The sequence below is a fragment of the Nicotiana sylvestris genome, chromosome 1 (genome assembly GCF_000393655.2).
Source record: "Nicotiana sylvestris chromosome 1, ASM39365v2, whole genome shotgun sequence".
NCBI lineage: Eukaryota > Viridiplantae > Streptophyta > Magnoliopsida > Solanales > Solanaceae > Nicotiana > Nicotiana sylvestris.
This window is the reverse complement of record NC_091057.1, coordinates 144,476,692-144,500,468: the sequence shown is the minus strand read 5'-3', so window position 1 is coordinate 144,500,468 and position 23,777 is coordinate 144,476,692. Positions and strand designations below refer to the sequence as shown.

The following is a 23,777-nucleotide window of genomic DNA, read 5'->3' as shown; positions in this document are numbered from 1 at the left end:
TTTTGCAATAATAAAAGGTGAAAATGTTTTATTTACTAAGAAAAAAAAACAACAAAAGATAGAAAAATAGTCTTTTTGGAAAGTTGTTTGTTGAAAAGGAAAGAGTTTTGTTCTAAAATAATTCGGTTAATTGGACCGAACTACGCGGGTCTGATTCTCACCGGATGTGAGATAGGCAAACCCCATCGGTTCCGGCCCCAATTTTTTAAAATCCAAAAAAAAATATTTTTCCTTAGAAAAAAAAAAGAAATAAAAAATATAGAAGTTTTCTTTAAAATCAAATAAAATAAAAATAAAAATAAATAGTCTTCTTCTTTCTGAAGTCTTTCATATGAAAAAATGAAATAAGCAGCAACAAAAATCAAAAAAAAATAATACTCTTTGCTTTCTAGTCTCTTTTTGTAAAATGTCCAAAAAATATATATTTGAAAAATTGAATTTCAAAATATTAGGATTTTTCTTTAGAAGTGCTTTTGTAAATAAATAAAACTCATAATTCCGCATCATTTTCTTAAAAGTCCCTCTTTCAAAATTCAAGAGGCAACATCATATACATTCTTTCTTCCGTAGAAAAGGTAAAACAAAACAAAAAAAAATCAACCAAACATATTTTTCTTTTTTTTAAATTTTCCAGAATTCCAGTCAAAAGCAAATAAACTTTTAGAAGTCTTTCTTTAAAAATAAAACAAGAATCAGAATAACCAAAATTTTCTTTCTTCTTTTAAAGAAGTTCTTTCAAAAAAAATCCAAAAAAAAATCAAATCTTTTGAGCCCTATGCTAAATGAGCACTTGCTTCTTTATTTTTATATATTTGTTAGTTTCGAACTACGTAATGATCTGATTCACGTAGGCATCGTGATACGTAGGCAATCCTCATCGGATCCGGTCGCACTTCTTTTACTGCAAAATAAAAAAAATAATGATAAAAACAAAACAAAAAAAACAAAAAAAATAAAAAAAGAAAAGAAAGGGGAAAAACTAATAAAAATGCCGGAATGACGCATGCTCTCGTAGCAAACATATAGTAATCCATTTAACTGTATAGGTGCATCATGCCCAACGTGAGATTAACTATCTGTTATTTGCTGCAAATTAACCGTGCGCTTGTCGATGAGTATATCCAGGGTTTTTTGAAAGACTGTTGGTTTGGTGAAAGTCTGGCCTCGCACCCATACTTCACAAGGTCAAGGGGAAGTGTTCAGCTGCCTAGGGCCAGAAGCGGTACTCACACTTACTTCACCAGGTCAAAAGGAAGTGTGGGAATGTCTTCAGAAATTCCATTGCAAACAATCCCTGTTTCTGAGGAGAGTTCGATCTCAGCCGTCCTCACGCCTGAATCCGCAACTGCGGAGGAAAATAGAATCCTACGGCTCCGCATGCTGGAAATGCTGGACGACTGGAATAGTGGGAAAGAGCCGCCAAGTGTCATCCCCGGATTCCCTGAATTATTCTCCAGGTCAAGTGGGACTTCAAATGTTCCCATAAATTATCCTGCTACCCCATTCGGGTACCCAGCCACCTCAGCCTTCTCTGCTGGATCGCCTTCTGACCCTCATCCCCGAATGTCAGCCACCGATGCAAGCATGAACATCTTTACTGCATCGCCTTGCCCGATTACGGCACAGCCTGCCACGTACAAGCCAAGCTTTGACTCATCCTCTTTTACATTCCAAGCACCATCGTTCTCAATGGAACCAACTAGATTCGCTACCAGCACTAATCCTCTACCGCCTCAGTGCGAGCTTGCGCCCAGGCAGGATCAGAGCCCCAGGATTGCAGAACAAAATGAGATTGCCAAAAGAATGAGAAGCCTTGAACAAAGTTTGAAGAATATGCAAGGATTGAGCGGACAGAAGAGCGTCTCTTACGCCGACCTATGCATGTTCCCTCACGTGCACCTGCCAGCGGGTTTCAAGACCCCAAAGTTCGAGAAATACGATGGGCACGGTGACCCCATTGCACATCTTAAGAAATACTGCAACCAATTGCGGGGAGCCGGCGGAAAAGAAGAACTGCTAATGGCATATTTTGGAGAAAGTTTGGTGGGAGTCGCTTCGGAATGGTATATGGACCAGGACATATCTCGCTGGCATATATGGGATGATCTTGCCAGAGACTTCGTAGGGCAGTTTCAATATAATATTGACATCGCACCAGACAGAAATGCTTTGTCAAACTTAAAGAAGAAACCCGCGGAAAGTTTCAGAGAATACGCCATCAAATGGCGTGAGCAAGCGTCAAGGGTAAAACCTTCCATGGACGAGATAGAGATGCTCACTACTTTTCTCCAGGCTCAAGAGTCCGACTATTTCCAAAACATGATGCCGGCCATGGGAAAGCCTTTCGCAGAAGCGATTAAGATTGGAGAGATGGTGGAGAACGGTTTGAAGACAGGAAGAATTTTGAGTCAGGCAGCCATAAGGGCAACCTCCCAGGCCGTCCAGAGCGGGTCTGGAGGAATGGCAAGAGGGAAGAAAAAAGAGGAAACATCCATGGCGGTATCAGAGATGGGAGAATATCATAATCCCGAGCTTTGTTCTCCGGAAAGAACCCCGCAACATCATTTCCCCCACCAAAATGCGACCTACGCTCCTCAGCCTTACATGGTTATGAGCACCCAGCCTTATATCCAGCGGTCACAACCAGTCAATCGGGGGCAGGCCCCACATCCTAGGAATCAGCCTCCTCACCGAAACCACTACAATCCTCGACCTCCTCCAAATAATTTCCGTCCTCGGGAACCACCCAGGAGACCCAACTACACACCAATCGGTGAACCCTATTCCACCCTATTCCCTAAGCTTGTCCAAATGAATTTGTTGCAGCCCATACCACCGAACGGGCAGAACCCGGGATCACCATCATATCAGCGGGGTGTTAGATGTGCGTACCATTCAGGGGTAGAAGGGCACGACACCAACGACTGTTGGACATTGAAACAAGCTGTAGAGAATCTGTTAGACCAGGGGAAGATTGTGTTGAGAGACGAGGATATCCCAAATGTGACCAATAATCCGTTGCCCGCCCACGACAACGGGCCGATAGTTGGGATGATTTGTGAAGACGAGGAAGTTGATCCGGCACTGAAAGCCATAATTGCTATTGCTGATACAGAAAAGGGACCCAGGGTAACTCCGGAACAAGAAAAGGGAATAAGTGATGTATTCAAGCAGGCCTCCGTGGTATGGGGGACGGTCAAAACACCTCGGCCGAACGAGCCAGTGTTTGTCGGACGCATACCACAAGAGCCAAAATACAACAAAGAGGAAGATGATAAGGTGTCCCCGCTCGACGAAAGTGAGGAAATATGTGAGGCAACAAGGGAAGAGCTATGCGAAATACACATGGTCCAGCCAGGAGAGGGCACTAGCATCGTTGAAGTATCGTACATGGGACCAAGCACCTAGTTTCAAAACTAGAAGGCTACGCCATTCTTGATCAAACGGAAGTCCTAATGAACCTGTCTTGCCACTTTCTCTGCATCACGAGTAACCCCAGAGGGTGGCTCGGATGTTTTTCTTCAGTTTCATGTTTTTAATTTCCTGAATGTCAACCTTTTTCCTTATCTTCCCCAAAATGCCAAGAAATGAAATCGTGCTTGATTACTCACTTTCTTCTTCTATGTTTTCTTTTGTGTTCTCTTCAATTCTGATAAATGCAGCTTTAAATAACATGACATGTTTGAGGACTTCATGCCCGGATCACGAGAACTCCGATCAGATTTCGAATAATGAGTCAAAAATTTGAGATATAAAGGATTTGAAAAATAGGAACAACTAAAGAAAATTGGTTCATGGTTTGGAGAATGTCCGTCACTAAAACAGAGTTTGAGAGCAGTAAATGGGTTTAGACCCGTACAGAATGATAACCTTAATAACTGCGGTTTGTCACGAGCAATTATACCCAGAAAGAATGGTCCATACGTCATTGAAGAACGTTACCAAATGGAGCATTTGTATCTGGGCGACGTCGAAAGAAACGACGTCAGCCTTGCTTGGAAAGCAGGTGCAGCGATATGTCTAAATCACTCTGGCGATATCTTTGCACAGTTTGAGATGACGAAGGCTTTCATTCTCGCTACCCAAACACTATCAACCCTTTGCAAAACCCATTTGAGCTGGTTACTCTTCTTTGATTACCCTCTTTGGAACCTGAAAATATTGCTGAAAATAAGTTGAAAAAAACAAAAAAAACAAAAACAAAAACAAAAATCCAAAAAAACAAAAACAAAAATCCCAAAAAAAAAAGGGGGCCTGAACTACGTTTGACTTGATTCCGAAAGGATACGTAGGCAACCTCTCCTTGGGGTTCAGTCACACCAACAATAAAATCCAGGAATTCCCCCCCAAAATAAAACTGGGGCAGAAGTTATAACGATTCAGCAATAATCCCACCCAAAAGTTCCAAAGTTGTAGTTCAATCCAAATTCTTTTCACCCCAAACCTTTTTTAAGTCCTTCTGATCAATCAGCAAAACATTTCAAAATAGGAAGATGGAATTATTTGGGTCCGATACAACAAAATGAGGAGAATAAAGATGAGAGAGTCTTGTCGGTGAAAACCTTTGGGCACCGTGAGGCGACGAGAGAAGAGAAATTGAAATGAGAGAGCTTGTTTAGTAAAAACTCGCAAGGAGTACTAGCAGGCGACAGTAAGAAGAGAAATGAGAGAGGTCGACTAGCGAAAACCCGCAAAGGGCGTTGTCGGCCAAAAAGATGATTCCACCTCAGAAAGTCCTGGCAAGGTTTCCCGGGTTTTTGAAAAATATAGATCTGTTTTGATTCATGAGGAAATGCAAGTTCTCGGAGGTCAGGCATCCAGTCCAAAAGGCATGTCATGTCAGTTTGAAACTGGCATACACCCCAGACAAGTCCCTCTTTTCTCCCCGAAAGGGGCGTTTCTCTTTAAACTCATATGTTCTCCTTTACATAGTTTTCTTTGAGTTCTTTTTGATCTAACTCTTAATTCCGTAGTAATCGCAAAGAAAGGTGGCAGGACCGGTTTTACAGGGCTCTGTTTGGCGAGAGTCGAATAAAATGTACAACCTCGGTGGCGCGTCAGTCCCATCCCGACTGGCCATGATAGTTGATTTGCTTCCAAAACCGACAAATCCCCACAGGCTATCCCTTGTACAATTCCCCAAAGAAGTCCACCCCAGCACATCCCCAGCAAGTTTGCTACAAAAAAAAAAAATCCCCACAGAGTCTCCCTGATAAAATCCCCACCAAAATCCCCAAGCAGAAAGGGACAGAAAAGCCAAAGCCTTATAAGACAAATCATCACAAAATCTGGAAACGCAAGTCTGAGTAGTCCAAAGGTTTTCGCATGTGAAATCCAATCAATAGCAGAGTTTCTCAACAAGAATTGGGCCAAGACAGAGCAATTGGAACAATCAAGGCCCCCAAACCAACCGCCGTTGTCAAACTAATAATCTTTCTTTGTTTAAGAAAATTGAGACAGGTGCGACACAAAGCAGCTGTGCAAGAAGCAGGTGTAGCCCAAAAGAGATAAAGCGCGCAAGCATTGAAACAACCCTGCAGCAGAAAACGACCAAAGGTAAGTTTCCCATAATATTTTCATGCATTTTGATGGATCCCCCTGGCATAACCCAAGGAACTTTTCCTACCCAAAACCCCCGGCATAACCCGATGAATCTTCCCGGCATAACCCGATGAATCTCCCCGGCATAACCCGATGAATCTCCCCGGCATAACCCGATGAATCTTCCCGGCATAACCCGATGAATCTCCCCGGCATAACCCGATGAATCTTCCCGGCATAACCCGATGAATCTTCCCGGCATAACCCGATGAATCTTCCCGGCATAACCCGATGAATCTTCCCGGCATAACCCGATGAATCTTCCCGGCATAACCCGATGAATCTTCCCGGCATAACCCGATGAATCTTCCCGGCATAACCCGATGAATCTTCCCGGCATAACCCGATGAATCTTCCCGGCATAACCCGATGAATCTTCCCAGCATAACCCGATAAATCTTCCCGGCATAACCCGATGAATCTTCCCGGCATAACCCGATGAATCTTTCCGGCATAACCCGATGAATCTTCCCGGCATAACCCGATGAATCTTCCCAGCATGATCCGATGAATCCTCCCGGCATAACCCGATGAATCTTTTCGGCATAACCCGATAAACCTTCCCGGCATGATCCGATGAATTCCCCCGGCATAACCCGATGAATCCCCTAGGCATAATCCGATAAATCTTCCCGGCATAACCCGATGAATTTTCCGGCATAACCCGATGAATCCTCCCAGCACGACTCGATGAATCTTTTCGGCATAACCCGAGAACTCTTTTCCATGTAATCAGCATTAGGGTTTTAAACCCTAAACTGAACTTTTCCTTTCAGCCAGCATTAGGGTTTTAAACCCTAAACTGAGCTTTTCCATGCAATCAGCATTAGGGTTTTAAACCCTAAACTGAATTCTTCCTTTGTTCGGCGTTAGGGTTTTAAACCCCAAACCGAACCTTTCCCCAGCTAGCCGATGTCAGGGCTCCAACCCTGAACTGAGCATGCATATCCTCTTTCATCAATTTTATGAACTTCCTGGTGAATAATTAACGAAATTTTCCTAGTGAAACTGGGGAAGAAAATTTCGTTCGTTTGTTTGTTTTTTCCCGCAGGTCTAACCTCGAGCCACACGGATCGAAATGGCCCATGAGATGAGTCTCAACTCAGAATCGAAGAAGAAAAAGACAAAAGAAGACATCCTGAGATATCAGAGTGAATGGAGAGCAGATCGACTCCAACATTTGACTAAGGTCCTGAACCCTACCAATCGCGTCTCACTCAGTATCCCAGAGGTTACACAAGTCGCCGCAACTCGCAAGCATCAAAATTCAGATCAGAGTCTACAAGCAGAATCAGCTAAGACCCAAGATCAAGTCGTAAAAGAATCATAGATAGGAATCTTGTAACTAGCAGTTGACATACATATAAGTAGTTAGTTCAGTTTCTAATTTTCGTTTGGTTGTAATAAGGCGGTCAGTGACGTAGCAGTGACAACAGCAGCAGCAGTAACAGCAAGCATTGCAATCCCATGGTAGTCCCATCTACCAAAACTTCCCGAACTACATTGACCTGATTCCTGTTTAGCCCAGGATATGTAGGAAATCTTTGAAGCAAGATTCGGTCAGATCTTTCAAAAAAAACATGCTTCATACGGAGTGGTCTATAGGCAAAAATCGCTCATACACGCTCACTTTATCTTTGCACGAAAACACTTCGTATTTCCGAACAAAGAGGGGCAGCTGTGAGCACGTGATTTTTGTTTTGCGCGACAGTCGCTCCAAAAGAATAAAATTGGTCCTGTTGTACAATTTTGGATTTCCGTGCGGCACTTTGTTGATTTATTTGTGACTTTGGCCCGTTTTTATTTATTTACTTTATTAAAACAAAATTCAAAAAAATGTGTACGTGTCATGCATAATCTGAACCGTAACATGGTTTAAATAGAAAAGCATAAACAAGCATCTTCGTCCGTGATTTTATGTTGTTTGATTTTACCTATTTTGAAATATTTTTAGTGTGTGTGCAAATAATTGTAGTGAGTGTGTATTTAATTTTTATTTTTGATTTTTTGCTTAGTTTTGTTTTTAAAATAAATAAGGAAAAGAGATGAAAATAATAATAAAAAATAATAAAAGAAAGAAAAGAAAAGACCCCTTCCGGACTTGGGCCAATTTGTTAAATTGGCCCAACAAACTCAGCCCAAGACCCAGGCCTGCCCGGTCCAGGCCACCTGATGCCCAGGACGTCCAAACGACGACGTTTTAGTCCAGTGTGATCTGGGCCGTTGATCTCAGATTGATCAACGGCCAAGATCACTTCCCCACAACCCACTGAGGAACCCGACCCGTTTACACCCGGACCGAACCCAAACCCTCAACACTTGAAACGACACCGTTCCACTTAACCATCAGATCCAGACCGTAGATCTAAATTGATCTAACGGTTGAGATCAATCCGCCCACTAACTATATAAGCCCAGATCCTTACCCTGCCCCCCCCCATCCGATACCCCAGCCTCCGTCTTCAACCTCATCCTCATCAAACCCTAGAGCCGCCCCTGTATCCCCCACCATGAAAACCGGCGGCATGAACGCCGGTGACCTTCCCCTTAACACCCTAGAACCCCCTTGCCATCCTGAACATGGATCTGTTAACCATGTAGTTCGAATCATCCCCTAGGTCCTCGAATCTTCATTTGAAGATTCGAGTCAAAACTCGGTTTACACCAACCAACCCCAGCTTCACACCAGACACTCCCCAGACCCCCCTCGTGACCAAACCATACTTGGTTTGGTCCGAATCTGACCAGGGAAGCCTGAATCCCGGATCTGAGTTTTGGAAATTTTTGTATTTCTTCGTCACTGGTTTATACCGGTTCAACCGAAGAGGTTAAGGTCTAATGGACTTTAATCAAAGTGTTTCTCATCTGAGAAACACTTCGATTAAAATCCATTCAGCCTTAAGAAAGGTCTGTCCAAATCCGAGTCAAGGTTTTGATTTTTCAAAGATTTGAGGTGAGTCTTGTTTTCTTTTCTTTATTTTTTTTAGTCCGTGTGATTTGTCTTTAAAAGTCTGTTCATATTTGTTTTAATTTTACCAACTTCTGTTTGTCCACTTTGCCTGAACTTCTGTTTGTTTGAATGAGTCTTTCTATTTGCCCTGATAATGTGTATGTTAAGTGGTGTGCAATTAGCTGATTCTCTACATTGAACTGATCAAATGGCTTCCCGAGCACCATTTTGTTTATCCAGTACAATTCAAATCATATGTCGATACTGTTTAAATGTCTGATTTTTTGGCTCCGATTGTGTATGTTAATGCTAATATAGTCGAGTCGACATGTGTCGTCAATTAGTTTCAACTGTCTGAACAAAGTTAAATCGATTTGCTTCTATTGAACATTTGCCTGAATCAATTAAGAGCCAGTTTAGTTCACTTATAGCTGTTGGATTGTTTGTGTTTAGATTCTGAATTGGAAGGCATGTGCACTCGTGCACAGCATGTGCATTGGTGCATCTCATGTGCTTTGTGCACAGCCTGTGGCCTGCATAAAGGTCCTTTATTTAATTTTAAATGGTTTGACAGCATATGCTGTCAACATGTTCTACTGCCCATACCCTGCTTTAAGTTTAAAAAGTATTAAACCCTTTAAAAGTAAGTCTGCCAGGGAATGTTGATGGAAGTTATATACTTAAATAACTAATTGGGATCTAAAAAGGTAAAAGACACATGGGAGGGGTACTGTGACATTTTGAAAAACAGGCTGTTAAAAGAGATGGTGTTGAGGCTTATAAAGGAGGAGGACCTGGGAGATAAAAAAGGGAGACAGAATTAGAGGCAGAGGGATTAGAAAAGAAACACACACTGTGAAGATAGAAAGAAGAGAGACAGAGATAGAGGGCATAGATAGAGATAGAAAGGGAAAAAGGATAGACAGACCCAGAGAATTAGAGGTTAGAAGAGGGAAATATACAGAATTAGAGGTGAGAGGACCCTGGAGATCAGAAAATACAGAAAAAAGAGACAGGGGCACACTGTGAGGGAGAGAAAAGGAGGGAGGGCATCTGATAGAGGGAGATAGACATTGATAATAGAAGGGGGAAATACCACCTGATATTAGTGAACATAGAGAAGTCATTGATAAGAAAACAGAAAAAGGGAGTTTGTCCGAAAACACACGGACAGAAATAGATAAAGAGAGGCCTAACACAGAAAGAAAAAGGAACTGCATTTTTCCATCTTTGTCTTGATTCTCAACTAGTCTGGATTTGCCTGTTCTATATTGATTTATCCTGAGTCTTGTTTGAGATTACTAGTTGTGTGAAGTATTAATTCAGTTCTGGATCCATTCTGGTTAAATTCTGATTCCATATTGCTGGGAATTTGCTACATTCTGCCATCTTTCATTGGCTCTAAATTGCATTTTTGCACTGGGAATTTGTCCTGCTGTTGTTCATCTGTTACTGCTGTTCCGCTCGCACTGTTGCTCAACTGACTCCCCTACTTTCTTCATTGTAAGCATTTCCTCAGGTACACATTTCGAATCTGTCTGATGTTGCAATGAAAGGTGAATCGAAAGATCTGAAGAATGTTATAATCATCTGTTGCATTGCTTACGAATTTTTTATATAAATGTTGTTAAGATATGTAAGTTTCTAGTCTGTTAGCCTAATAGAGATACATTAGTAAGGTTGTACTTAATTAAAGTCTATGCCAATCTGAAACTGCGACATTTTATTCGTTTAAGTAGTATACAAGATGTAAATACAATTCATGAAATGTGCAGCTATTTAATACGATTGTTTAACTTAAACTCGCTCTTTCAGCATGCTTTGAATATGTAAGGGCAAATGGTTGTTTTAAATCTAGCTAAAGATAATACAGTTTCAGATTCTTGAGTTTCAGTTTCATTAGGCAGTTTATAGGATGAGTTTCAAATATCATTAGTCGCATTTTCTAATAAGTAGTTTTAATTAATCTTGTCTAAATAAGTTAGAGTTAGGGAGCTCTTGCAGCAGTCGTAGCATTTCATCAATCTTGTATATAATTCTTCTATCAAGTTAAAAGCATGTTTCATGAGGTACAACGTTTCTTCACTCTGCAAATAATTAATCAGACGATTAACTAAAATCTGGATTTGGCCAAAGCATTATGATTGGGTTAGCATGCATCTTTTCTTCTATTTTTAGAGACAAACACATTAGAAATGTAGTCACTTTAGGATATCCTTTCTAAAATAGAGACGAGCCCCGCCAAATAAAAATGCAAAATCGCGGGGCCCTCGATAAATAATCATAATAAATATTTAGAATTCAGGCTAGGCCGTTTAGTGAATCTCATGGCCTTCTCAAAAAATAATAACGCGTTAGGCTCTTTAGGCGCGGTTTAATTAAATCATATTCTTAAATTCGGGTGCCCATTGATGTGACCCAAATCTAAATCTCAACGAAGTCAAAAATGTGTTAACAACTACGGGTGCATTGATTGTGACGTAGTTCGAGATGCATTTTCACGACGTTGCAATTCAATAAAATAAATGATAATAATAAAAGCGGTTTAAACTTAATAAAAGCACGTAATTCACAACATGTATTTAAATCAGATATTTAGCCATTATAACAATTTAAGCGACCGTGCTAGAACCACGGGATTCGAGGGTGCCTAACACCTTCCCTCGGGTCAACAGAATTCCTTACTTAGAATTTCTGGTTCGCAGACTTCATTCGGAAAAGTCAAAAATTTCCTCGATTCGGGATTCAAGATAAACCGGTGACTTGGGACACCAAAAGCTAAACCTTTCCCAAGTGGCGACTCTGAATCAAATAAATAATCCCATTTCGAATATTGTCACTTTAATTGGAAAAACTCCACCCGCGCATTTAACCCTTCGGGGCAGGGCGCGCAAAAAGGAGGTGTGACAAAGGGGATCGTTAAGTATGGGCTTTTCGTTTAGTTTTATCTTTGGTTAAATTAGTATCATATATTTGCCTATCTTACATTTCTATCCCATAATATAAGAATACACTGGATATATTGTTGTTGTTATTATCTGTCTCCTCTCGTTTTCCCTTGGCATGCAACACGTTAACCTAACTCATATTGAACTTAATTAAGTACTTAAGTTTGACTCAAAGAATAAAAGTAATACAAAAAGGTTTTATAATCTGAATTCGGTGGCAAGCACTTTTCATCACATCGCGCATTGATCTTCGATGAGATATTTAATTAATACCCTAATAACGCCACAATGATAAATGAAAGTTACGTTATTTTTCTCCTTTTTTTCCCTTGATTGATCAACGATATTATTGACGATCCCTTTAGGTTTTAGAAGATAGTCTATATATTGACTTCTTAATCATCACAATTTAAGCTACTCATATTTTTTCCACGAAAAATACTCCATTCATAAACTAAATTCTTACTGAAAAATATTCTTATGATTGTCAAACTTTAAATAATAGCAAAATAAAAAAGAAGTAACAACCAGAAAATGTTGTTTAATGGGTTATCATTCTCACTCAAAAGATGAAGACGTAATTTATTATTCGAACGTTAAAAATAAGGGGATAAAGTATAATTTACTCAATCTTTTTATTTAATAGAAAATGCTTGAATTCTACTTAGACAATCCACCACACACATTCTTTTATAGCAAAAAGGGTGTAATTTCTCACGTAAGGAATTTAAAGTCAATCAATATGGAGTATTGCCAAACTATTGAAAGCATGAAAAGTTGACTGTATCTTGAGTAAAATCAAAAGTGAGAATAAAGGTAGCCGATGAATTCCCTTTAGGCAAATACACATCTTTATCAAGAATTTTAACTTTATTAATAAAGTGTAAAAACATGAGAAGAAAACTTTTCTATCATTTTCAAGATCCTTATCCTTAATTTCCACTAACTCTATAGCTTTTCATTAATCTTATCAACCGCCATCTTTTTTTTCGGCCACGCATCAATCACTATCTTTAATTTTCGATTATTTGTCCAAGAATAAAAGGTTAATTCGTCATTATGGACAGATAATTGAAAATTTTCTCACTAACTATTGGTACTAATTAGTGTACTTCTTGAATTCCATCCGTACATATAGATTTCAACTCATTTGAGGACAAAAAAAAGGGAAAAAGAAGATAAATATCGTTTCATACTACTCCCTCTGGTCCAAAATAAGTGATTGTTTAGCTATTTTTTCACACAGATTAAGAAATCCGCCTTATCACATTAATTAGCAATGAAATTGACCATATTAACCTTTACTATCTCTTCACATAAATACTCTTAACACACACTCCAACACTATTTACTCCAAGGGCAATGTAGGAAAAAATGATTAATTCACTATTGAAATCTGGAAAAGTCACTTATTTTGGACCACAGAAAAAGGCAAAAAAATCACTTATTTTGGACCGGAAGGAGTAATATTCTTTATCGATTTCCGATCTTTTTTTATATTCAAAAAGCAATTTAAATTAAGAAAAAATGACACTGTATAGCCGCTCTCAAAATAATATCCGAAAAAATATATATGTCTTTTTCATATATATACATTGTGTATGTTATATACAAAAAATATATACATTTTATACATTTTCGGTTATTAAATATAAATAGTTTCTAGCGCGGACTAAGAATGAAAACAAAAACCTTTAATTAATGTCATGCATCATCTAAAGAGTAGGCTACAAATCATACAGCATACCAATCTTCCACTTCCAAAAGTTCCTTTAAATGATCTAATAACAATTAAAATAATTACAACGTAGAAATATTTATCCTACTGGCATTAGAATATATAGTAATAACAATAATAAGTTATTAGATAGTTATGAATATATTGTAACAATATGATAGCTAGAGCCTAGAAAAATGGTTTTCTTCAAGTGTACTAGTCCAGCACATTAGAAAATTTGCAATGGATTCCAATAGTCCTAGGATACTGAAATTGTATTCTTACTGTAAAGAATATTAATATAAATAAAAATTAAATATTCCGAATTTGGTGGAATTGAAAGTTTGAAACATGATCAAGCACTTCCTCCAAAGTTGAAACCTTCCATGTGCACTTTCTCCTACATACATTGCTTTGATTTTCATCCTTTTCTTGTTTCGAGGATTATTACATAGATTCATTAGTTCAAGCAAAACACAAACCTAAGGGATCGTTTGGTACGATGAATAAGCAAAAGTAATCCTAAATAACTTACACCTGCTAAAGGGTGGAATATAATCTCAGGATAAGTTATTTCAGAATAAAGCAGTAAAATCGACAATCTCACGATTAATACAACATAGCAATTAGACAATAAGGCATAATACCAGGATAACTAATTCCAACACCATTATTTCCAGCATAACTAATCCCAACATAACTATTCTTCAAACCAAATAACTCCTAAGGGGGTAAAGTACTCTCTACCAAGAAATTTTTCATTCACATAGCTTATATATGAGACCAAAAGGGTAGTCTGGTATACTAAGCTCCAGCTATGTGCGGGGTCCAGGAATAGGCCGGACCACAAGGGTCTATCGTGTGCAGCCTTACCCTGCATTTTTATAAGAGGTTGTTTCCACGGCTCGAACCCGTGACCTCCTGATCACATGGCATCAACTTTACCAGTTACGCCAAAAGATGTTTAGTGTTGATAGATAACTAAAAGAAGTATGATATGTAGGATATCAGACAACTTAATGAAATGTGAATATTATAGTATGAATTCTCCAAATGTGACAACTCGATTTTCTCTGTTTATCTTGAAAAGAAAATCTATAGCAAAATTGTACTGATTATTATTGAGCAACAACCTGCGAGTGACTTTGACGCGAATACAAAAGCTTGATATTTAAGTGACGAAGGGGAGAGAAACAAACCCACTATCCACCGAGTTTCAAACAATGTCCTTGGGATTTCTCAGTTATTAAAAAAAAAAAAATCTCTCCAAGTGACAATCTACTTACAGTTGTACTGATATATCTTACAAAAGAACTGATAGAGACAGGCAAAATAGCAAATCTCAATCTAATTTTGATTTGAAGAATCCCATAAAATATCACTACCTCATCTTACCTGGCAAATCCACTAATTGGATGTGACATCTCAAAAAGATTATATCCAATAATAATGTGATGTGAAGATTCATAGTTCAAAACCGAAAAAACTGAAATTTCATAAAGGTCAAACAATGAGATAATTCTTACGTCAAGCAGGCAGTCCGGTGCACGAAGCATCCCGCATTCACGCAGGGTCCGGGGAAGGGCTGCACCTCAAAGGGTGTGATGTAGAAGCCTACCCTGATGCTTTGCATCAATGGCTGATTCCACAGCTCGAACCCGTGACCTATAAGTCACACAGAGACAACTTTACCGTTGCTCCAAGACTCCCCTTCTATGTCTTCCATATTTAATTAACAAAATATGCTAAAGGTAAATGCTGATCAAGTGCAACTCCACAGTGCCACTATATCACCTTTAAAATCCTGAAAGGACATGTTATTTCACTTGGCTTCTCTTTTCTTTTGAGGGGTGGAGAAGAGTTTTAGTGGTGGAGTGTAGAAGTAGTGATTGCTGAGTAACTTAAGGAGAATCTGGTCATTTTATATAAACAATTTTACTAGTACAATTAGGAAAATTTGGTCTCATTCTTACACAAGTATTATCGATGCTCTACGAGCTATATACATGAAGATAACAAAAAGGGGTTGAGAGCAGCCTATATGATCTTTAGAAAGTAAAAGAAAAGCATGAAATCCCAGTTTTCTTACAGAGGCCGCAAGAGAGGGTAATCCTCAAGGAGTTCTCGTTCTGATAACGTGTCATTTTCGTTCTGTGGGGTCCATAAAATCTCAACTGCCTGCAACAAGTAAATATCACAAAATGAAAAATTAGAAGTAGCAGAAAACTTGTTGCTTCTTGATGACCATTTCGTTTGCTTACTAGTGTTCTACTGGAAGGAATAGATGCAATCTTTTGCAAAGCTTCTTTCAATTCTCCACTTCCATTAATAGTAGGCAATTTATAAACGCCTTCAGCAGCTACCAAGATTGTAACCTGAAATTGCATATACGCAGAAAAAATTGAATGATCATGGAAAGAAAACATTAGATGCGTTCAACTAAAGATGGCTCATTAGCATATAAACCCAATGGAGTAAATTTGACTCCAGAAGAAAATGATAACGATATAGTAACGAAAACAGCAATTAAATAGAACAATAAATCCATTACAGTGCATAGATCCTCTTGAAAATATTGAAGGTAGACATTTGTCTTTCACATCAGATGCGGAGCTCTCAGTTTTATCTTCTGGGAAAGGGCATCAGAATCAATTCAGAAATGCCTATACGGAGAATCATATAGCACACTTTTTCATACTCTAACTTATTTTATTCTCCAGGGCTCTCGAAACTTGAGCCTTAGTCCTAATACCAACAACAGCACTAAGATAAGACCTTCCGATATTTAAAAAGTTCTTTTAAGGGATAAGGTCTGACATTTAGAAAAATCCTTCCAAAATGGAACTAAGGAAAGCCACATAAGTCAAAGCAGGCCTTCCCGTTTTCCACAATTTGGCCCCAAAAATACCAACAAAAATTAAAAGAGAAAGGCTATACAAGGTCATACTTACCACTATGTATTCATTGCTAAATCCATTTGCCCTCTGGCTCGTAGAACTTTTCCTTTTAATGTTGTTCACATTCACAAGTGTCTCTTCATCAAATTTACCACGCTCCTCAATGGAAAGTTGATTGAATCGATTCTCCCCTTCTTCCATGCTCCTCTTGACATCAACCTACATGGTAGGCACAACAAATATACTCAGCAGAATGACAAAATTTCGGAGAGCTTCCTGATATGCATTGGTGTGAAAATGCGATAATGAGAGAGACAACAAACAACCCAAAAATAAATTTAAGAAACTTAACAGACTGAAAACCCACCTAACATATTGTGTTTGGCCCCAAAAATAAAGATCATAAAAAAATTAATTCCTACTAGTATTACCAATATTCCCCAAATTATAGAAAAACAATCAGTTCTGATCTATAAAATTTAAGATAAAGCAACTTTATCCCCCTTTATGTTTACAAAAACAGACACAATTTTACAAATACTAGCTCCAAATATTAACGATAAAAAAAACTAGCTCCAAATATCTAAAAGGAACGAGAAGGGTCAGCCTAGCTGAAGAAAAACACTGATCTAGAGATCAGATTAATAACAGGGATTGTCAACTAAATACCGAGAAAGAACTATGATCCCTCAAGACAGCAAAAACCTTCGCCAATCATGATTATTATCAACAGAGAGGACCAAAAGTTTATGCTTTGGTCATTATAAATTTCCTCCTAATTCTTTCAGATGCTGGTGCAGCAGGGCAGAGCAGTTCTATAATTGTTTTGATGAAGAGAGCAGTTCTATGATTGTTCTGTCAAGGTACTTGATAATTGCTGATGCTTGGACCAGAACCTATATAGTTCAACATATGTGTAGTCCGGAAGTCAAAGGAAATACAAGATCTTAAAATGACTCATACAGTAGTTACCTCATGACATTTGTATTTGGCAGAAAGGGGGACTATAACATTAAGGTATTAGGTTTTCTTTCTTGCATCTTTTTATCTTGCATGGCTGATGCATAGGTAATCATAGCAGCATATAAGCACTAAAAATAAGAAGTCTCGGGCGTTATAAAAGCTGTTCTATATAAGGATTATGATTCTTTTTCACTAGTTATGCAACAAAAACAAGATATTGCAATGAGAGGGATTCAAGTATCATGACATTCTGATAAATGTATCACATCTGTATTCAGCAGAAGGATATTCTGAAGAAACAAGCACCAATATGATGAAACTAGGACTCAACCATGATTACAAGGTTTCTCAAAGATGCAAGAGATGGATACCCATCTACTTCTGTGTAAATGAAATAATTAGGAGCTCATTCAAGATATCAAATTTTCATCTTCATCATAATATTTTATTTATTTTTTGAAATGAGAATGCATGACACCATTATTATATGAGTCAAGCATTTTATTAAATAACAATTTTTCCATAAAGTACTTTTTCTATAGTTTATAAATAAGAAATTTCATCTTTCAAAAATTAAGAGTTGGTGTCAGAATTGAGACCTATAACTCAACCATTGTACTTAGAACCAGTTCGTTTATTTTTTAAATGGAGAGAGTACAGAAATGAAAAGGTAAACTGATGTCAATCAGAGTTCCCAAACTTCACATTAAAACCAGTCTAATGAATTTTAGCTGATTTAAAAATTAAAATTATCATATAATTCAAGTGTGACGCGATCATTTCCGGAGCAAAAATGAGAAAAGAACAAAAAGAACTGATGCTATTGCAAAGCAAAAAAAGGACAAAAATTCATTGTTTGCCACTACCGCAGTTTAAAACCACATAATCACACACCAGAAAGCAACATAGAGGAAGTATTGCATTTACTCACAGATGAATAAGCTGAGATGCAATAATCAGGGTGTCGAAGCAATGCTAATGTTGTCTCTGCAACAAGGAAAACCCTAAATCAATCAGCTTATGTAAGAAATAAGAAAACCCACAGGACATGAATAGAAAAACCGAATTTCTAGTCTTAGATTAGAAGGTGTAAGCAGTTTCAACAAGAAAGAAAAGGATTGAAGCCAAAATTTTCAACTAATTCCTATGGTTGTAACACCATCAGATTAAATCTTGAAGGGAGAAAAGGAGAAAGAAAAGTGACTATTTTCTTGACCTACTAAGGAATTGGAATGAAGATACCGAGAAATCCAATGTAGGGAAGGTACTTACTCAAATAATCTACTACCCCTTTAATAGTGGATTATAAAGTCCAGGATTCACGGAAAGATAAAGGCTCTTTCTCTTTTTGGTGGATGATAGGACAGGAAGAAACTGTATCTAACATATAAATATTACAAACGATATGTATGAAGGAACCATTACAAGTGTGAGAGAACCACGGGAGGAAATCTATGTACTCCTTAACCGTGAGCTTACACCACCACAATTATGGATGAGTTAATCAATAGTATTCAAGATTGAATTCCTTATTCATGCTATCTGCAAACGATATTGTGTTAATCGACGAATCCAGTAAAAGAGTCACCCAAAAGTTTGAGTTATGCTCTATAGAGTAAGGATCTAAGGATAAGGAGAAGTTAGACAGAATATACACATAACAAGTTTAGCCCCCCTAAGAAGAATGAAGCTGAAGTGAGATCAGACGGGATTACCGCCTCAATACAAAGTACAAACAATTCAGAGATCTATGCTTTAGTTCTTCAGAAGAATGACACAATAAATGAAGATATGATATGAAAACTTGAGATAGTATGACCCAAAAGGAGAAGTGTCACGAGAGTATCATGCGATGAGAGGATACTAATCAAAATTAAAACGTAAGTTCTATATAACGGTAGGAAAACCAAGAATGTTATATGTAAGTGAATGTTGGACCTCTATGTCCTAATATATCCACAAGATGAGTGTTGTAAAAATACGAATTTTGAGATAGATGTGTACTCATAAACAAGGTTGGGCAAGACTATAAATAATTACAAATCAAGAAGGTTCGAGTAGAACACATAGAGAATACGATCACAGACAATCACTCGAGATGGTTTTGTAATGTCAAAAAGGGTCTATATTCAAGATATCTGGATATAGGTGTGAAATTAGGATGATTGAAGGTGTTAGAAAAGGGTCAAGTAGACCTAAATTTACATAGAAGGAAGTTCTCCCAAAAACATACAATCTCTTGAAACTAATGCAGACTTAACAAAGTACAAAACACAATGAGAACAAGTATCCAAATAAGTGGTAGACTCTTCCATTAGGTCTGATTTTGCGAAGGATCTTTTTAATTTGACTAAAGACTTCTCTCTTATCCACTGTTATATTCCTCAGACATAATTTTTGTAATAGTCTCTTCCACTAGGTCTAATTTGACTAGAGACTTGTATGTCAGTATAGATATAATGTGAGACTAACAGAATCCCTATTTTTGAACCTCTAATTTGTCTTTAAAAACATATTATCAAGTATTGAGATGGAATAGCCCCAAACGGGTTGGAGTGGGTACAGGGATTCATTTAGCAAGCCCAACTAGTTCGAAATTGAGGCATAATTTTTGTAATAGTCGTTTCTTCTGTTTTATCCCTTTTGGTCTGGGGTGAGTTGAGGAAGGGGGAGAAAACACGTCAGACAACTTTCTTCAATAATATTTTTTTTAATATAGAACGTTATTACCACAAAGAAGGGAACTAATCATCATTCCTATATTTGCACACAAACTATAGTTTAAATGATCTGCTCAAACAATTTTTACCTGTCAACACATAGCTTAAACCCTCTGATGTGGATGTATCTGCTACTTCTGCAATCCGGTTGAGATCCTTTTGGAGTGATCTACCCAAGCCCAACAACCCAACCTTCAGGAAAAAAAAAGAAGAGAAAAGGCAGTTAAACACTAGAAAACAAAGTCTAAGCACAATGCAAATGCAAGGCAAACAAAATTTCAGAAAATGGCAACAGCAGAGCACTATTACAAGAGCTCAACATACAAGAACCTTAGATATCAAGTTCATCATAAGCAATGTCTGAGGAATATAAAAGTGGATACACTAAACCAGGTAATGCATCCCTGGCTGTTGGTCTATCACTTCTGCGCATCCAAACCTTTAGAAACCATCTGGGAAATGTCAACCTTGAATGCAGTTTTTTCCCTTAATCGATACTAAAGTTTAAGTGTCCTACATTAAAATTATGCTTACCCCCAAAGTTTGTTCTTTTCATCTACCCATTAGAAGGGAAAGGAGAGGAGGCCATTCAAAAGACTTAATTCAATTGAGAGCATTCTAGCAAGTGGAAGTGAAGATAATGGCCTGACAACTTCACACTTCATGCCAGAATGCACAAATCAAACACACAATTTCCAGGAATCACTTATGCGCAGTTTGATATTTAGTGTGTCAACAGCAGCCATGAGCAGGAGGAAGAATTGTAGCAAGGAACAATAGATAGCATGACCACGTGAAGAAAAAACATAGAAGGGCTACATAAAGTACCTTTCTAAGATGGTTCATTCTAGATTTAAAAAAATTCAACACTACGAGCACAAACTAGTTGACCATCACCAGTACCATTATCAGAACATAAAAAGCAGAGTAGAGTCATCCATGTATTTTTGGTTATCAGACATTACTTTCAAAGTAGCATCTAGTCATCTACTTATTGGTTGAAATATGGAGGGAGAGAAGTATCAACAGTTCGAAACTAGAGAACTTCTTCAGATGCAGCATGCACAAGCAAATTCTAGGAATATTGTCTGAGAATGGTGGTGGAGCAGCTAATCATACGCCACCATAGTTTCAGTTGTATGCACTTCAGCAAAAAGGTTTCTGTTAAGGTAATTTGATAATTGTAGGCCTTACATAAAGCCAAAGCATCTCTACCTAATACGCAACATTAAAAATTTAGACAGATGGACGCAAACAATTCTATTGAACTCTATTTAGAACTGATTATCTATTATAGAATTACTCACAACATTCAAGAAAGGGAAACAGCCAGATGTATATTCAAGTACATGCAGACGTATCAAAGACTAGGTGCACCAAAATCAGGTCCAAGCAGAGATGATACATCCGGCATCCCTGTGGATTTACTTTACGCTATCTGAAAATGATATTTGAGAGAACAGGAGACAAAGCGCACGACTAAGAAAGGGAAACAGCCAGATGTATATTCAAGTACATGCAGACGTATCAAAAACTAGGTGCACCAAAATCAGGTCCAAGCAGAGATGATACATCCGGCAGCCCTGTGGATTTACTTTACGCTATCTGAAAATGATATCTGGGAGAACAGGAGAGAAAGCGCACGACTAAATAAATGGGAGGGTCTCAACGCCTCAAAACTTTAAATATGGGAAACATGGGCATCCCAGCAACAAATGCAGATATACCTTCTTACTCATTGGCTATAGCATTACATCATTATTGTCATTATTGCTGTTACCAATAACCTTCCCAGTGCAGAGTTACACCTATCACTAATCTAAAATTTCTCCAAAGGAATTCAAGAGCATCCAAAAGCTGAAAACAACTTCACCATAGTGACCATCCCAATTCAACTTGTTCCGCGAACAAAGTCATTGCACATACAAGTAAACGGACCAATCACCCAAATTTCAAGAACTAACGCAAACAACTTTTCACCACTAAACTAGGCAAGAATAATTACTATACTTAATAACCTCACTATAACTATAACCAACCAAAGGAAAGCAAATCTTAAAGTAACCTATGAACAATAATGTTTTTCAACACTTCTACATTAAATTTGTGGTCTTCTACAATAAGCACTACTAATATTAATCATGAAGACAATAATGCTTTTTATGTAATCAGTTCAGTTGATTACCTGAAGCTTGAGAACACTAGTTTTGTCAGTAGCAGTAAGCACACTGCCCCCTTCAGACCGATCAGAGAGAAACCCAGAAACCAAAACAAAAGCAGCAAAACCCATCATGATAAGAAAGGCACTGGACCCAAACCCAAAACCAACAGCTGGGCCAACATAAACCCCACCACCCCCACCAAACCCAAAAGGAGAAGGCGCATAATAGGGAACTGAATACGAAAAACTAGGATCTGCTCTCCTCGTAGAATACCCCCTCGACGAAGATGAAGAACCCCGCGAAGAAGAGAATGATTTGCCACCAATTCTCCCACCAGAAGCAGCCAATGCTGAATTTGGATCATACATCAATAACAACCCCACCAACACAGCCGCTACAGCTGGCTTCTGCAATGCTTTGAGGGCTTTCATTACAGTTTTAACAACTTTATCAAATGGGGTTTCTTCGTTTTTCACTTCTAACCCGTTTTTATCATTAAAGTTCCCATTTTTATGGTTCGTCAAGAAGCATTTGACGGTCAGCTTGGAGTGTTTTGAGATTCTTGAGGGTGTAAGCTTTTGGTAATGGAGGAAACGGGTATATTGTATTGGATTTGGAGTATAAAACAAAGGGTTCCATTTGAGGTTTGACTCAACCAAGAATGGAACAGTGGCCATGATTGAGCTAATTTTTTGAATTACAGGGGAATAATTAAGAGAGAATTTTGTGTTGGTTCAGAGTTTGTTTGAATTAGATAATTTTTTGCGGGGTGAAAGAGAAGCGTGTGCAACGAAAGCCAGAAGAAGGGAATCTAGGGGGTGGCCCAAGGGAAGGAGAAAGAATGGTGAATTTTAGACCAACGCGTTGGGGTCGGGGTCTGAACGAGAGAACCTCATCTCTTAAGCTGGTGGTCGTTTTCACTTTTCACTGTGGATCAAGATTGTGGGGACTCACTGAATTTTGAGCCTATGAAATGAGGAAACGTTTTTTTTTTTTTTTTTTGGGGTACAATGAGGAAACGTTAAACTGGCATAATTTTCGTACAATGTTTTTATCCATAAATAGAATTATGAAACGTAGCAATTGCGGGTGTGTATATTTTGTTGTAAATTTAATCTTTCGCGTATAATGTAAAAACTGCGTATAAACTTAAATTCTTGGTAAAAGCTTTTTAAATACTGTAATGACCTTTCTATAGCAATATTTTTATATAACAGTTATTTATTATAAAAGCCAAATTTTCTTCGAAACTGATTTTTTAAGTTATATTTTATCATTTTATAACAATTTTTTATCTATAACAACAATAACCATATTTATAGCATAAAATTACCCTTTTATACAGAGGCGGACCTACAGTCATGCTTGAGGGGTCACGTGAACCCGTTAACTTTGGCAAAAACTCTGTATATATATAGTTATTTATACGTTGGGGATCCCTTAAATATTTTTCTTGGCACCCTCATTAACAAAATTATGCCTGCAGTAATGGTCTGCTTCTAAGAATAAGCCTTGCTCCTTGCCACAAGACGTGGGTTTTAAACTCGCCTGCTACAAATTTTTTTATGGTGCCCCCGTTATTCTCAAATCCTGGGTCCGCCTCTACCTCTATAATAGTCATATAGAATCTTTAAGATTACTAATAATAATTCTAAATTTTTGCACACAAACTTTTTTTAATTGAACAAAGATTCCATCTTGCATGTAACATAAGATTTAAGGTTTGCACATGATATAGTTTTGGTTGGACAAGTACCCAAAAATATTTAGATATAAGATTCACTTGTTACGCTCTTCGATTGCCTTTCAGGGAAAGTTA

The 23,777-nt window shown here is 38.0% G+C and overlaps 1 protein-coding gene across 1 annotated transcript; it reads right to left on the bottom strand.

Annotated features, from left to right (window-relative positions):
- Nucleotides 1-15,117: 15,117 nt before the first annotated feature.
- Nucleotides 15,118-22,852, bottom strand: LOC104215768 (FLUCTUATING-LIGHT-ACCLIMATION protein 1, chloroplastic). The gene is made up of 6 exons (XM_009765660.2): nucleotides 21,982-22,852; nucleotides 19,886-19,988; nucleotides 18,008-18,063; nucleotides 16,168-16,332; nucleotides 15,478-15,591; nucleotides 15,118-15,394 (listed from the first exon to the last, which is right to left on the bottom strand). Exons 1-6 carry the CDS (start codon nucleotides 22,633-22,635, stop codon nucleotides 15,302-15,304), a joined length of 1,185 nt encoding a protein of 394 aa, XP_009763962.1. The 5' UTR covers nucleotides 22,636-22,852; the 3' UTR covers nucleotides 15,118-15,301.
- Nucleotides 22,853-23,777: the final 925 nt, after the last annotated feature.